Source organism: Emys orbicularis, chromosome 1 (genome assembly GCF_028017835.1).
Source record: "Emys orbicularis isolate rEmyOrb1 chromosome 1, rEmyOrb1.hap1, whole genome shotgun sequence".
NCBI classification, from domain to species: Eukaryota; Metazoa; Chordata; order Testudines; family Emydidae; genus Emys; species Emys orbicularis.
The window spans coordinates 71,082,393-71,098,245 of NC_088683.1; the positions used below are offsets into that span (position 1 = coordinate 71,082,393).

The window sequence follows — 15,853 nt, forward strand, 5'->3', positions numbered from 1 at the left end:
ACTGGGGCGGGGGTTCCTGGCACAAGTGGGACATGCACCAGCCGCGGCCTGGCAGTCACGCCGGCTCGGGCATTGCTGGGGCCCCTTTGCCCGCAGGTGAAGCCACCCCCCAGGATCGGTCTAAAAACCTAACCCAGCCGCTCCCCTGCTGGGCTCCTGCCGGCCGCTCCTCCGGGCTGGGACAGCGCAGCCAGCGCGTGAGCGAACCAGCTCCCGCCCCAGGGAACCTGCGCTGGCATCCGCCCGCCGCCACCAGCCACACGGGAGCCTCCCTATCAGCCTTCCATCAGCTGCCGGCCAGGCGCATAAAAGCCGCCGCCGCCGCCAGGGGAGAGCTCACAGCGCGCTGCCTGCAGCCGGTTCCCCCTGCTGTGGCGGAAGAAAACTACACACGGGTCCCCATGCAGCCCGCGATGATGATGTTCTCCAGTAAATACTGGGCCAGGAGAGGGCTCTCCCTCGACTCAGCCGTGCCCGGGGAGCACCAAGGACTCAGCAACCTGACAGTAAGTATCGCGGGCTGTCACGCTGCAGCTGCCCAGAGCATTCGTGTGATTGATAACGATTGACTCCGATTAACATACATTGTGCGTCCAAACTCTATCCATTACTGTTTGGAGTATGTACATATTCCCACGCGGTACTTACCGAGTGTAAACCTCTAATCCAATGATGTTATAGAGATATGCAGGGGGGAAAACAATAACATTGCATCGCTCTTGGGATGTGTTTTGTGCTCAGCTGGTGGGCTGGCATGTGCTCCGTATTTTAGGGCTTTTTAAATGCTTTTGCTTTTTAAATGCAAAAAGTAGCATCAAAGGTTCTGCCCGTTTTTAGTACGTGGTTTCCAAAGCAAGCAACAGAAGTTATTGAGAACTCTCGAAAGGAAAATTGTTGTAATCTTTGTTTCAATATTTAAGAATAGTAATTAAAAGACACTTGGTGATAGCAGCAAAAACAATAAAGAAAGCAAGCATACAAAGAAAATAACATAAGCACAAATATAGAGAGGAAAAGCAGATAATATTATTCTTAGATTCTTCTAAATAAGTCATTTTTATTCAGCTAGCTAATGCTACAAATAGTTTACAGATCTGGGGACCACCCTGAAAGCTACATATTGGTCTTGCTTTTTAATAATTAAAAATATCGAATGACATTCAGTTTATTTGTAACTAGGTTTGATCAATTCCTTCTAGTCCTAATCACCACTAGTACTTTTGTATAGTGTCTTCAGATAAAATATAGCAAAAAGCCTATTAAATTCCACAGGCAATATCAGAGCGAATCATCATATTTAGTACTCCTAAAATCAGTAGTAAATGAGTTTGGTCTCCATTCAGCTAGTTAGTAAGTGTGTGCCTAATGTTACCCGTGTGAGTAGTCCCAGCAAAGTCACTTGGACTAACTTGCACTCTCAGAGTTAGACATGTGCTTAAGTGTTTGGTTGAATCAGAGTCAATAAGAGGAAAGTCATTGTATAGACCCTGATCTTGCAATTGATGCTCCATGGACAGCGCAGTCTATCCTCACAGCGTCATTTGCAGGTTTGGGACCAATTATTTTGAGATCGTTTACAAATCAGATACATTTACACTGAATTGGTGAGTCCAGCATTTTAATACAGTGTGCAAATTTGGCTTTGAAATATTAGAGCTTTGATTCCTCGACTGGCAGAGCTGCAATATAATATAGAAAAATATGTAGCTAAAAATGTCTCCTCAGGTAAAAATACTATCGAAAGATGTAAACTAATCTTTGTAATCTGATCTGAAGACCCAGCAGATACTTTGGTATTTTCAAAGCGCTGTTACACCAACCGCTTCATGATTGTAAACAAATGTTATCTGTATATTTTTGTATTTATAATGCTAACATAATTCATACATATTAATAATCTACTTTGACACTTGAATAATTAATAGTAAAACAGAGAGAGACAGAGTTGTATATTTATAGTTGTAAAATATATCTCCTGTGGAAAATATGAGGCCAGTCCCTCAATTGGTATAAATCAGCATCACTTTATTGGATTCACTGGAGTTATGCCATTTTACACCAGCTGTGGATTTGACCCATTGTCTTTATAGTAAAGATGAAATATCCCCATTTGTTCTACTATCATATATGAATATTTAAGTGTTTACTCATCTCTACCTGTTTTATTGGCATTATTGATATCACTGGGAAATGGACTAAATGGAGTGAATCTGTTCTAATGCCTATATACGATGTTTTAGTGTTTCTCTCTTCACTAGGATTCTGCTTTAACTCTATGATTTCTTGAATATTTGCACTGGCTCCTGATAATATGTCGTCATCATTAGGAAAAAACATCTACAAGTCATTATTTAATCACATACAGTAGTAACCTGCATTGCTAATAAGGTTAATTCTCACAGTATCACAGCTTCTTCTATGATGTTCATAATGTTTAGCTCATCTAGTTTTCACAGGCTGAATTGTGGCTTTCAGCAGACACTTCAGATATTATCCATTTGACACAATTACAGGAACTCAGGGGGCTCAATCTTGGGAGGTGCTGAGTACCATCATTTCCCACTGAAGTCAATTGGTGCTGAGCACCTTTCAGGATTGGGAAGTTAATTAACATGCTTCTCTGTACTTTCCTTCTAAAAATGGACACACACAGACAAGTCTAGATAGAGTGCAAAATTAAAAATAGCATTTTTGTCAAAGCATATGTAGGCTGCATGCTTGACATATAAGCTATCTCCCAAATAATAATTGGAAAAAAATGTTTAAGTATAACAAAAAAAGATTAAAAACAAACATGTAAGGCTCCAATTCAGGAGCACATATTTCAAGTTAAGCATGCACTTGAGTGCTTTCCTGAATCAGGGCCTAAAAGAGGCTCACTAGCTAAAGACAATGGGGTGATCCATTTCATAAGTGCAAACTCATGCAGACCCTGTCTACACTTGACTTTTAATCATGTTATAAAACTGTTTTAACCATTGAGCGTGGACACAATCTAAACATAGTTCCAGCTGGATTGATTTCAGACAATCCTATCACCCAATATGGGGCGAAACATTGTTTAAAACTGTTTTTTTTTTTTTTTTTTTTTTTAAAGTTTGAGCATAAAATAGGGAACTAGGCCCACACATGGTTATTGAACCACTTGGCCCTTTCTACAAGTTCTAGATAAACTGGATTCAAACAAGTTTTGACTGGCCAAAAAAACTGTGTGCGAGCCTAGTTTCTTGCTAAACTGCACGCAGCACTGGTGCACCTGCACTTGTTGCTGACACTCAGACAAAGTCATCACTAGAGAAATTAAATTGGTTAAAGCCTCTAGGACAGTGGTGGGCAACCTGCGGTCCGTCAGGGTAATCTTCTGGCAGGCCTCCAGACCGTTTTTTTACATTTGCACCGCTGTCCACAGCTCCCATTGGCCGGGAGCAGCGAACCATGGCCACTGGGAGCTGCAGTCGGCCGTACAAATGTAAACAAACTGTCTGGTGTCCCACCAGTGGATTACCCTGGCAGGCCGCAGGTTGCTCATCACTGCTCTAGGATGTCTGTGTCCACACAGACAAAAACACCCCAGATGATTTACAAAAACTCTAATAAATGGTTAGAATAGGCTACAGTTTTTAATTGGTTTTGTAATGAGTTAAAGTTTAACTGGTTCAGCTTGTACTGCTTTAGCGCCAGTGTGGACTCAGAGAAGCTGAAACATGTCAGTTGTCATCTCTCTACCTTCCCACCATTTATGGTGGCTGTGTGAAATATTCCAGAATGCCTAGCTTCTGGGAACTGACCTGGGAATTGCAGGCTACTTACCCAGAGGATATTGTAACTTAAATGGTTTAGGACACTGCTAGTATGGACAGCCTAAGGGTAAAACTTAAATCAATTCTGCATGGTTAGTCTAGATGCACTGAACTGTCTGTACTGAAACTGTGTCAGTTACAGATTAGTCCTTGTTGTCAGCAATGGAGATTTGTTTTAGAAAGGATCTGATCCAATTTTAAAAGGATTTAGCATAAAATAAGTTTAAAATACTGTGCCTGGTCAATGAGGACTAGGCAGAATCTTATTAAATCTGCTTTTGAACACTGTGTTTGGGACTCAGGGCAGATCCTCAGTTGGAGTACATTGTCACAGCTCCACTGGAGGATCTGATGGAAACAAGGAGGTGATCTGCCTCAGGGTTCCCACCTATTCTTAAAAATAGTGGGGGGTTTTGGAACAGTTTGAACATGGCTTTAATGTTTCAAACCTTGTTAGCTGCCCTCCTGTATTGTTGGCTCCCCCCTCCCCAAATTGCTGGTTCATTGTTTTTATCTCAAGAACAGAATTTACCACTGAACAATAAAATCTGAAATGGACACAGTGGCCAAGATAGTCATGTTTTTTGGTTGCAAACATCTGAAACACTTTTAAAGGGGTCTGATTTTCATAAAGTGCAGAACACGTGCCCTCTGAAGATCTGTCTGCATTCAGGTATCTCAAGCACGACACCCAGTGCTAGTCACTTTGGAGAATCTTGGCCAGTATTACTAAAGCTCTTGATATAGATGGACGACTTAGGCATCTCAAAAAGACTTAAGCTGTGGATATTGTACTATTGGAAAATATAGAAGGAAATTCAGCGCAAAGAGAATCTTACAGGTGTGGGAAGCTCAACAGTGTAAAAATAAAAAAGGAAATGCTCCTTTGGGATAAATGGACTGTTCTCAGGAGGTCAGGCTTAGTTGGATGGAACAAATTTTTTAAAGGTTCAGTTAATTCAGATTTCTTCAATGGCTAGACAGAGCCTAAACATCTCTTCCTTTTTAATTTGTATAATCAGTGAATAGCTTTTAGTTCATTAGGAGCAATGAAAAATAGGTGGCAACGTTAAATCTAGTGCAACGGAGAATATGAAGTTTCTGCTTGTGGCTTTTACGGACAATTCAAATAATTTCAAAATTCTGGGCCAGATCATCAGCTGGTGTCAAGCGGCACAACTCCATTGCAGTCAGAGTTACAACAATTTAGCCAGGTGAGGAATTGGTCCATCCAGTCTTTGTTTATTACCTATAATAACATTGCTTTAACGTTGCATCTGAAGAAGTGAGGTTCTTACCCACTAAAGCTTATGCTCCCAATACTTCTGTTAGTCTTAAAGGTGCCACAGGACCCTCTGTTGCTTTTTACAGATTCAGACTAACACGGCTACCCCTCTGGTAATTGCTTTAATGGTGTCATGATATTTGTGTCATATTTCTGTATTGGTCTCTTATGTCTCTGACATTTGCCTGTTACCTTTTCTGATTTTGAATATGCTGCTTACCTTTTTTATAGTCTGGATCACTTTCATTCAGATGTTTTCTGACAAAAGCTGTCTGTGTGAAAGGAATGTTTGATATTTTTCAGAAATGCGCATTGGAAACTTGTGTTTTGTATCTACTTTCTTGTAGCCAAACACAGCCAATTCTGGTAAAAATGATGAGAAGAAATGGAATAAAGGAAACGGCAAAAGTGAATCAGTTTCTGAAAGCGGAAAGACAGCTGTAGTGTTTTCCTTGAAAAATGAAGTTGGTGGATTGGTGAAAGCTCTCCGACTCTTCCAGGTAAATATTACAAATCATTATAATTATTGGAAAGGTTAGGGACATTTGGGTCAATTGTCAGCTGGTGTAAACTGGTGTAGCTCCGCTGAAGTCAAAGAAGCATGTGAAATAACACTTTCCATTTGATTACTAACCAATCCAGCAAAGTATTTAAGCATGTGTTTGACTTTGGGCACATATGTAGTCCCCAGTAAGTGAATGGACTGCTTATGTGCTTAAAGTTCTAGCTGTCAAAGGTCCTGATCCAGCAAAGCACTAAAGCTTGAACTTAAGTTTTAAGCACATGAGTCATCTCATTGACTCTAATGTTGGTGTTGACTCCAGAAGGAATATCCATGTGCTTAAAGTTAAGCATGTGCTTAAGTGTGTTGCTGGATCAGGGTCTTAGGCAGTAAAATGGGAATTATGAAGTCTTAATACACATTGAGGCCCTGATACAGTTGATTGCATATGGGCAGAGTGCTAGTACAGCAGGCCATCCAGACGCTATCAGTTACAGGAGTGAGGCTGTGATGTGCCAGTAGGCATAGTGCCAGGGGAAACGCCAATAATGCAACTAGGTATGCATTCAATACCAGAATACATGTACCGAAATATCTTATTGAGTTTACAACAAGTAATCAGGGTGGAAATTTCTTTTATTGTGAACATAAGTATTAGATGCAAATGTATTAACCAAGGCCAGAGGGAAAACTGCATACCATTTAAGCCCCTGAAGGTGCATAGGGACTAGCAGAAACTTGTGCTTGGCCCTTTGCCCTGGGGTGAATTTTACCCAGAATGAAAATACATACAGTGTAGGGGCCAAGTGTAGATAGCAGCATAGATCTCTTCAGATTTGGCATCCTTTAATGGGTGGGGAGGAAGGTAGTCAAAAGTAATGGGTTGGTTGACAGGTTTGTGCCTCATGCATGCAAAAGTAGAAATCATTATGAATGCTTTGCAATCTCCTCTTAACACCCATTTACAGATCAGCAGTTGTGGTGGGAGAGTTCTACAATGGGAAGGCATCATTAATGTTTAAGCCATTTTGACACCCATATTCACTGAGGGTTGTAGATCTTGCCAGGGTCATTATTCTAGACAATCAGTTGGTCTGGACTTTTATTTTGTTACTCTTATTCCAAGTCATTCATAATTAGTACAAGAAGATAGATGAGAAATTAAATATAATTATCACAAAATAAATGTTCTTTTAGCTTGTCAAGAGAGATATTGAATAAATGCAGCTTCTTGTACCAATTGTGTTCTTAGTTGGAAAAACTAAAATATACTGAAATTAACACCAACAATGCACTGAATATTTTATATCTATCTTTGATATCAATGTAGCATTGTATTATCATTTTTAAAACAATGAACATACCATCCTTTGTAAAAGATGGTCTTGGTAAATCACATTTAAATCCCCTGTGAATATTATAGTTATCATAGTCATCTAATGAGAGAGAACAATTTTTACCTTAACCTAGCAGCATTTTTTTTTCTTTAACACACTACAAATCACTGGTTATGCATTTAGTTGTAGGCTGAGTATTTTTAATGTAAACTTCTATTACTTTTAAAATATATTTAACAGAAATTCATGCTACCGATTTTGTTTTCTAAATTAATTGTTTATGTATAGAGTCCAATGTTTCGTGTTCCCACAGGAGAAGCATGTGAGTATGGTTCACATTGAATCAAGAAAATCCAAGAGGAGGAGTTCAGAGGTAGAAATTTTTGTGGACTTTGACTGCAGTAAGAAAGAATTTAATGAACTAATTCAGTTGCTAAAGTTTCAGACTAACATCGTAACTCTTAATCCACCAGAAAACATCTGGACTGATGAAGACGGTAAAGCTGCTTTATTTAGAAATTAGTAAACATTTCATTTAGGAACCACACCAGTCTTACTCTCTAATATTTTCAATTTCTACTCTATCTTCCACAGAACTTGATTGTGTCCCTTGGTTCCCCAGGAAGATTGCTGAATTAGACAAATGCTCGCAGAGAGTTCTAATGTATGGCTCTGAGCTGGATGCAGATCACCCAGTAAGTGTGAAATAAAGTCATTATCTTATTTGGATTTTAAATCCTAGTTGCAGGGCAATTTGTTATCCACAACAGAATTTAAAAATAATTTTGTAGATAATTATTCATATTGTTTAACCAGTCAAGTTATAAGCACCATGGCAAAGATTTTCAAAATTGATTAGCGATATTGGGGGCCTCCATTTTTTTGGCACCTTAAAGGGACCTGATTTTCAGCAGGTGAGTGACCAGCACTTTACAAAAATCAGGTCCCTTTAAAGGGTGTCATTGAATGAATTCATTCAGTTTCTCAAGTTGGGAGACTCAAAAACTGAGGCATTCCAAAATCACTTTTGATCCCCATTTATACACTACATTCGTGTTTTTAAAATAGATGGAAGATAGAAGCTTTGATATTCTAAACAGTTTGGGTTATTATAAACCTAGGTTCTGCCACAAATCAAAGAATATGGACATTAAATAAAAATTCATATTAATGTGAGTGTAGGAGAACAAAGCATTTGAAAGAATGCTCGCCCTCAAACTAGGATAGTTACAAGGTACAATAGCACAGTACACTCAAATCTCAGCATGAATACAGTGCATGGATAGGTTTCTTACTGTGCTTTCTGAAATCAGTGCCAGTGTATAAGTCCCTATTTCGTACCTTGTGTAATGCCTAAATATTCCAAATCTAAAGCTGACTATGAGTCCTTAGTAATTATTTGTTTTAATTCAATCATGGTTTTCTTCAACATATGCCTAACCTAAGAGACCTTAAGAATGAACTATAATGATAGGCTGCTAGAAGAAACTCCTCTGTTTATATCATCTGCATTGTCGTTGCTCTAATAGATGGGTAATCATCCAAGTGAATGGAAACAATCAAAAACTTTCCACAACTGTTTCAGATGATTTGCTTCTATTTGATTTTCAGACTGGGGAGAGGGGCTATATAGAGCATTTGAATTTAGTAACTGGGCGGGGCGGGGGGGGTAAACATTCTGTAAGGTATATCACTCATATATATTTGAAGCATTTACAGATTGGAAAAATTACTGTTTCACATGTTACTACCTGTAGTTCAGAGTCATGTTATAAACTTGTCGTAGATTCCCCTCTGTATTGAGGCTGCTTTGCTTTGTGCTTCTGGTGCAAAGTGGCCCTATACTGTAGGGAGGATCACCTCAGCGTAGGGGATCTTATAAGGGTATAGTGCCAGCACATCAACTGCTTTGTCAGCCCCTCCCTATTACCTATGTTGGGGAAGAGGCTGAGGAATGGCCAGGCATTACCAGGGCTTCCCTGTGCCTTGCTGACCACTGGCTTCTGTATCAGTCCCTAGGAACTCTTGACACCTGGTTTAATTTACATTTGTGTAGTTCATAATAGCTGAAGGCTGCTGTATTGGATCATTCCCCAAGGGGGAGCACACCCCGAAATCCTGAGTCATTCTGTGCACTTCTTTATCATGGACAAGGGTAAGAGTCTGCATCTTCGGAAACTCTCAAATCTGCAGATTACTTTCAGCCACTAACAGTAACTTTTCTTCAAATAGAAGCATTTTAGCCTCACATGACCCATCACAATTATGAATTTAATAATGTTTTATATTTTGAGCTGGTGTCTACACTGAATACATAAGGTAGGTTTCTGCAGATCACCTTAGTTTTATAGACAACGAAAAAGACATTTGCATGACATGAAAGCAGAGTATGTGTTACACTTTAGAGAACTCGGATAGGCATAATTTACACTACATTTGTGATCCTACACAGAATGCTAGGTCTTAGAAATGGGAAAAAAACCTGCTGTTGGACACCAATAGATTATTTCTGGTCCCACCCCTCTGACCCCTCTGTGGAGTGTATAGGGGCCATACAGGAGTCATAAAGGGCCATGGAGAACTACCCTGATGCAGGGGCAGCACAAGGCCACCGTGGGTATGTCTACACTGCAGTGTAAGACCAGGGTTTTAACTCAGGCTCAAGTCTAATCCCACTTCTGTCTGCACACAAATCATGCTCACCTAGTGCTTGGACCTAGTGTCTCAGGACCACATGGAAGTGGAGGGTTTGAGCCTGAGTCAAGTCAGGACCCAGGGTTCAAGCCTATTGCTTTGCAGTGTAGACACTGGACTCACCCTACTGGACTCATGCATGAGAGTCCACAATCCCATGGACTAACTTTCTTTGTCCTCTGACAGTCAAGTTCAGTGGACAGTCAAGTTTTCCCACACTGCACCATGAACAAAGGGGTAGATCCGCCACATTTTGGGAGACCACTGGCAAGTCTCGACTATGAGTAGTGGGACTTGGACCTGCATAATGCAGTGTAGATGTTGGAGCCCCAGATTGGGACCCCAAATTCAAAAATTCTTAACCTGGGGTTACAAATGAGTGTAGGTGCTCAAGCACTGGGTTAACAAACCCAGTAGGGGTGTGAACAATGGGGGGGGCAAGTAGGGGCATGGGCCTCCCCAATAATCGTTGGGGGCACAGAACTCCTCCTCCCTGGGACCACGGACCAGGAGGAGCTCACTGTCCCCGCCACATGGGGAGGAGAGTGAGCTCCTGCTGGGGTGGGGGGAAGGGAGGGAGGGAAGAGTAAGCTCCTGCCGGAGCAGGAGCCAGGGCAGGGGCAGGGCCGGCTCTGGCTTTTTTGCCGCCCCAGGCAAAAAAGCCTCCGGCCGCCCCCCCCCTGTGGGGGGGTGGGGGGGAGGGCGGCCGGAGCCCCGGGGGGAGGGCGGCGAGCCCCGGCGGGGGCTCCGCTCTCCCCCCGGCGGCCAGAGCGCCAGGGGCAGGGCGGCGAGCCCCGGCCGGGGCTCCGCTCTCCCCCCGGCGGCCAGAGCGCAGGGGGCAGGGCGGCGAGAGGGCGAGCCCTCCCCCCCCAGCCGCCGGGGGGAGAGCGCCGGGGGGGGGGGGAGGGTGGCGAGCCCGGCCGTGGCCCCACTCTCCCCGGCGGCCGGAGCGCCGCGCCGCCCCCCTCCAGGTGCCGCCCCAAGCACAAGCTTGGTGGGCTGGTGCCTGGAGCCGGCCCTGGGCAGCGGGGAGGGAGGTAGGGAGGGAAGAGTGAGCTTCTACCAGAGCTGGGAGGAGGGGGGGAGTCAAAGTTAAATTTCTGCACACCCTGAAACCCTGGATCTGCTAACTCAAATTCTACTAATGCTAAGCTTACACTGTCACGTAGACCAGGGGAGGGGAACCTTTTTTCTATGAGGGGCCATTGACCCACAGAAAAAATCAGTCGCGGGCCACACACAACCCCGTGGGGGAGGGGGGGCGGAGGCTCAGGGCTTCCCCTTAGGCTCCAGGGTGGGGCCAGAAGTGGGTTCAGGGTTTGGGAGGGGGTTCTGGGCTGGGGCAGGGGGTTGCGGTGCAGAAAGGGTGAGGGCTCCAGCTGGGGATGCGGGTGTGACGGGTTGAACCCCCCTGTGATGTCACCTCGTGTGCTGGGACACCACTGAGGCAGATTATTCTGCCAGCCCTGGGCCCCCTTTTACCTGGTCTTGCTGGGCTTGGCTCCCCAGCCTTTTCCAGCCAAGCACACAGGCAGGGCCACAACCAGCTGCACAGAGACACAGAGAGACGGAGATCCGCTCTGAGAAGGCTCAGCTTAAGGGGCTTGCCACAGCACGCAGAGGTCCACCCCACCTTGGAGTACAAACCCAAAATTATATGAACTCTGCCTCTTCCCTCAATGTGGAGGAGGGTATGCCTCCCCCCCAAGTTAGAAATCACATAAATTGGGTTATATTGTAAACCAGAAATAAATTTATTAACTATAACAGGTGTATTTTAAGTAGCTAAGGAGGTAGCAGACAGAACAAGGCACATTACTAAGAAAATAAAACGGAGCACGCAAACTAAGCTTAATACACTAAAGAAACTGGTTACATGTAAATTCTCACCCTAAATGTGTTTCTAATAATCTTCTTCACAGGCCAGACACACTTCTAGCCTGGGTCCAGTTCTTTCCCCCAGTTCAGTCTTAGTTGTTTCCAGTAGTCATCTTGGGTAGGATAGCAGGCGAGAACTGATGACCTGGATTACCTCACTACCCACCAGGGCCGGCTCCAGGCACCCACTTCAGAGAGGGGCGGCACGTCCAGCTGTTCAGTGGCAATTTGGCAGACAGTCCCTCACTCCTGCTTGGAGCGAAGGACCTCCCGCTGAATTGCCGCCGCAGATCGCGATCACGGCTTTTTGTTTGGCTGCTTGGGGTGGCCAAAACCCTGGAGCCGGCCCTGCTACCCACCCTTAAATAGGATTTGCCTAAGGCGGGAGTCCTTTGTTTCCTAGTTTGACCCCCACCCCAGCTTCTTGTGGAAAAGTACAGAATTCAAGATGGGTTGCAGTATCAGGTGACTTGGTCACATGCCTCTGTAGGGCCTCTGTAGTCATTCTTCACAGGATGACCCACACATTCACAGGAAGACTAAGCTCTTTTACAGTCTATTGTCTCTTGCTGATGGGCCATCAGCACTGTCAGGATTTTTCATTGTTGTACCTGACGTGTTAGCAGGGGACATCACACAAAGTAACATAGTTGAAATATAGATACATAGTCAATATTCCTAATTTCAGATACAGAAATGATACATGCATACAAATAGGATAATCACATTCAGAAAATCACAACCTTTCCAATGATATTTCACGAGCCATCTTGCATAAAGTATATTGTAGTTATGTCAAACCATAAAAGCATATTTTCATAAAGAACATGGAATGACACATCACAGTGGGCTCTGGGGTGGGACTGGGGATGAGGGGGTTGGGGTGCAGGAGGGGGCTCTGGGCTGGGGCTAAGGGGTTTGGAATGTGGGAGCAGGCTCAGAACTGGGGCAGGGTGTTGGCATGCGGGTTGGGGTGCAGGGTGCAGACTCCGGGAGGAGGTTCAGAGCTGGGGCAAGGGGTTGGGTTGCGGGAGGGGGTGAGGGCTCTGGGAGGGAGTTGAGGTGTGGAAGGGGGTTCCAACCTGGGTCAGGGGGTTCAGGGTGTGGGCTCCAGCCGGGCGGCGCTTACCTCAGGCGGCTCCCAGTCAGCAGTGCAGCATGACTAAGTCAGGATCCCTGCCTGCCCTGGCTCAGCGCTGCTCCCGGAAGCAGCCGGCATGTCCCTGCGGCCCCTAGGCAGAGGTGTGGCCAGGTGCACGCTGCCCGCACCCGCAGGTGCTGCCCCTGCAGCTCCCATTTGCCGCGGTTCCCCGATCGCACCTGTGCCTAGAGGCCGCAGGGACATGCCAGCTGCTTGCGGGAGCTGCGCAGAGCCAACCGGACTTTTAATGGCCTGGCAACCGTAGCTTCCCCCTCCAGCGGGGTAAGCTGATGCTTGCAGCTCGAGCCCCATGGGGGGGCACCAAGTCTTGGGGCTTCTGGCCCGCGGCATGGAGACTTTCTGCAGGCCAGATGAAATTAGGCAGTGGGCTGGATCCGGCTCACGGGCCGTAGGTTCCCCACCCCAGTGTAGAAATATCCTCTGAGCTCTAGGACCAGTCCTGTTAACTGGTTAACAGGAACAGAATTTTGCTACATGTGACACACTCTTGAGTCACAACAAACCAGTTATACTGCCATCTGTCCCCTTCTACCTGGGCCTACAAAACCATTTGCCTCTCTTAAAAGAGGGAAAAGGTATTCCCCTACCCATTTATCTAAAGTCTGCAACTTATTAACTCAGCACTTGCTTCATAAAGGTTTTAAACAGTCAAGGTAACTCCAGTAAGGATCAACAACTTTATGCCTGTACAAAACCTTTTCCATAATTTTCCATATAATAAGTGATCTCTCTCCTGCCATCCATCTCCACCCTCTGACAAACAGAGGCTAGGGGCACCATTCCTTACCCATGTTCTTATGTTCTTTCTCTCTGTAGATGTACGCTAGATAAGTCATCCAAACATCTGAAGGATGTTGCAAGGCCTCTGCTGCCTTGGACTGTGCTTGAGAGTAGGAGGCTTGAATGCTTTCTCTCCTACATCCCCCAGAAGTACGTGTGTGTATACACACACACACATACGTGTGCATGCATGCACTTTATAGTGGCTGCTTCCTACCACTATGAGTGCATTAGTTGCTGCTGAGAGCCCCATGATAGTTACAAATCCAAAATTTTCTGGAAGCTTAGGCAAGCAAACAATATGCATTTTAATATGTAATTATATGCATCTAGGAACAAAGAATATAGGCCATACTTGCATAAGGGGGATCTATATCCTGGAAATCAGTGACTCTGAAAAAGGTGTGGGGATCATGATAGGTAATCAGCTGAACGTGAGCTCCCAGTGTGACGTTGGGGCCAAAAGAGCTAATGTGATCCTGGGAAGCATAAACGGGAATCTTGAGTAGGAGTAGAGAGGTTATTTTACCTCTGTATTTGGAACTGGTGCAAATACTGTTGGAATACTGTGTCCAGTTTTGGTGTCCACAATTCAAGAAGGACGTTGATAAACTGGAGAGGGTTCGGAGAAGAGCCATGAGATTGATCTAAAGGATTAAAAAACGTGCCTTATAGTGATAGACTCAAAGAGCTCAATCCATTTAGCTTAACAAAGAGGAGGTCAGAGGTGACCTGAGTACAATCAATAACTACCTATGTGGGAACAAATGTTCAATAATGGGCTCTTCAGTCTAGCAGAGAAAGTTATAACATGATCCAACGACTGGAAGTTGAAGCTAGACAAATTCAGACTAGAAATAAGGCGTAAATTTTTTTAGTGAAGATAATTAACCATTGGAACAATTTACCAAGGGTTAAGTAGGATTCTCCATCACTGACAATTTTAAAATCAAGATTGGAGGTTTTTCTAAAAGCTCCGCTCTAGAAATTGTTGTAGGGAAGTTCTCTAGCCTGTGCTATACAGGAGGTCAGAGTACATGATCACAAAGTGTCCCTCTGGCTATGAAATCTATGAATTGAAGCTGTGTGGACCAACAGCCATTTTTCTACCATTTTTGTGTTTTTGTCCATGCCTAGTGACGGAGGAGAGTGGTATTTTTTCTGGTTACACTACTGCCCAGTTGAGTGGGGCGAGTGCAAATATACTTTCTGGGCTGGTATGCCTGTTTGAAATGAAATTTAAACCCACTCCAATCTTGCCCTTGAAGTTGATACTTACTACTTAGCCTGAAAACTGAAGTGTGTCTGAGTATTTTGTGTATAAAGAAGAGATGTTGCATGTGGTTTAGAGTAACGGAAAGTAGTATAGCCCACAGGTGTTTACATTACACGTACCTCCCTCTGTGGCTGATCCTCAAAGAAAATAAGTCCATTACAGCCACAGTTACAGGACTTTAGCTCAAGCTGTAGCAACTCATGCTTTAGCTCTGGAGGTTTTTTCTTCAGTCCCCAGCATGACAGCCTAGATGGTGGCCATCACAGTAGTATTTTCAAAACAAGCTCTTCATGAATTCTGAGACACTTCAATTTTCAAGCCATGAAAGAAGTGTGATGCATGAACCTAGCACCCAGATTCTTGCCTGCTTGGGAGACTCCAGTCAGGTCATGGAGGTGTTTGGGTGGACTGAAGTTGAGTCATAGCCAGTTTTCCCATACTTAATATTTTTGGCTGTGTGATGGCACTAGTTCACAGCACCTCTCCTGGAAATGTTCCTTTTGGAGGAAGTGTGACACTAGTTTATTTTTCTCCACATTAAAATAGATGCTGTTAATCAGAAAGCAATATAATTAAACACTAAGTAAACACTTTAATGATTTATTTTAAAATTTTCTTTGTCTTTGTTATAAATTAATCTTGTCTTCCTTTCTTAAGGGATTTAAGGACAATGTATATCGACAGAGAAGAAAGTATTTTGTGGATGTTGCCATGAGTTATAAATAGTAAGTACTGGTATATTTCTTTTCTGTGCTGCTATGTTAGAAAAAATTCCACTCCACTTAATTCTGTTAGCATGAAGTTTTGGAAAAGACAAGTGACCAGTTTAGTATATGTTACAAATGACAAACCAAAAGCTTGAAATCATATAATTTTCAGTATAATTATAAGCAAGTGAGGCGTTTAGAGGCTAAGTGCTACATTTTTACCATTATGTTCCTGGCTAGTTTAATGTAAGGAGCTATTTTACAAATGTTTGCATATCCTCTAATGAAATGAATCCATGTGCCATAGACACAGACCCCTCCTATAATTGGCCTAGAACCCTGGTCTTTTAACACCAGAACACAGGCCTCTAGCACTTGAGCCAAAGAAGAATTCCCCCACTACAAATGGAAACCCTTGTCTCCCTCCGGAAC

At 43.7% G+C, this 15,853-nt stretch overlaps 1 protein-coding gene across 1 annotated transcript in view; it reads left to right on the top strand.

The window, feature by feature from the left end:
* The first annotated feature begins 401 nt into the window (after positions 1-401).
* The window catches only part of TPH2 (tryptophan hydroxylase 2), a 72,147-nt gene continuing 56,695 nt past the window's right edge, over positions 402-15,853 (top strand). The window contains exons 1-5 of the mRNA XM_065409335.1: positions 402-506; positions 5,433-5,585; positions 7,238-7,421; positions 7,519-7,619; positions 15,372-15,439. Of these exons, the coding sequence (XP_065265407.1) occupies positions 402-506; positions 5,433-5,585; positions 7,238-7,421; positions 7,519-7,619; positions 15,372-15,439 (611 nt within the window). The remainder of the gene's footprint in view (positions 507-5,432; positions 5,586-7,237; positions 7,422-7,518; positions 7,620-15,371; positions 15,440-15,853) is intronic.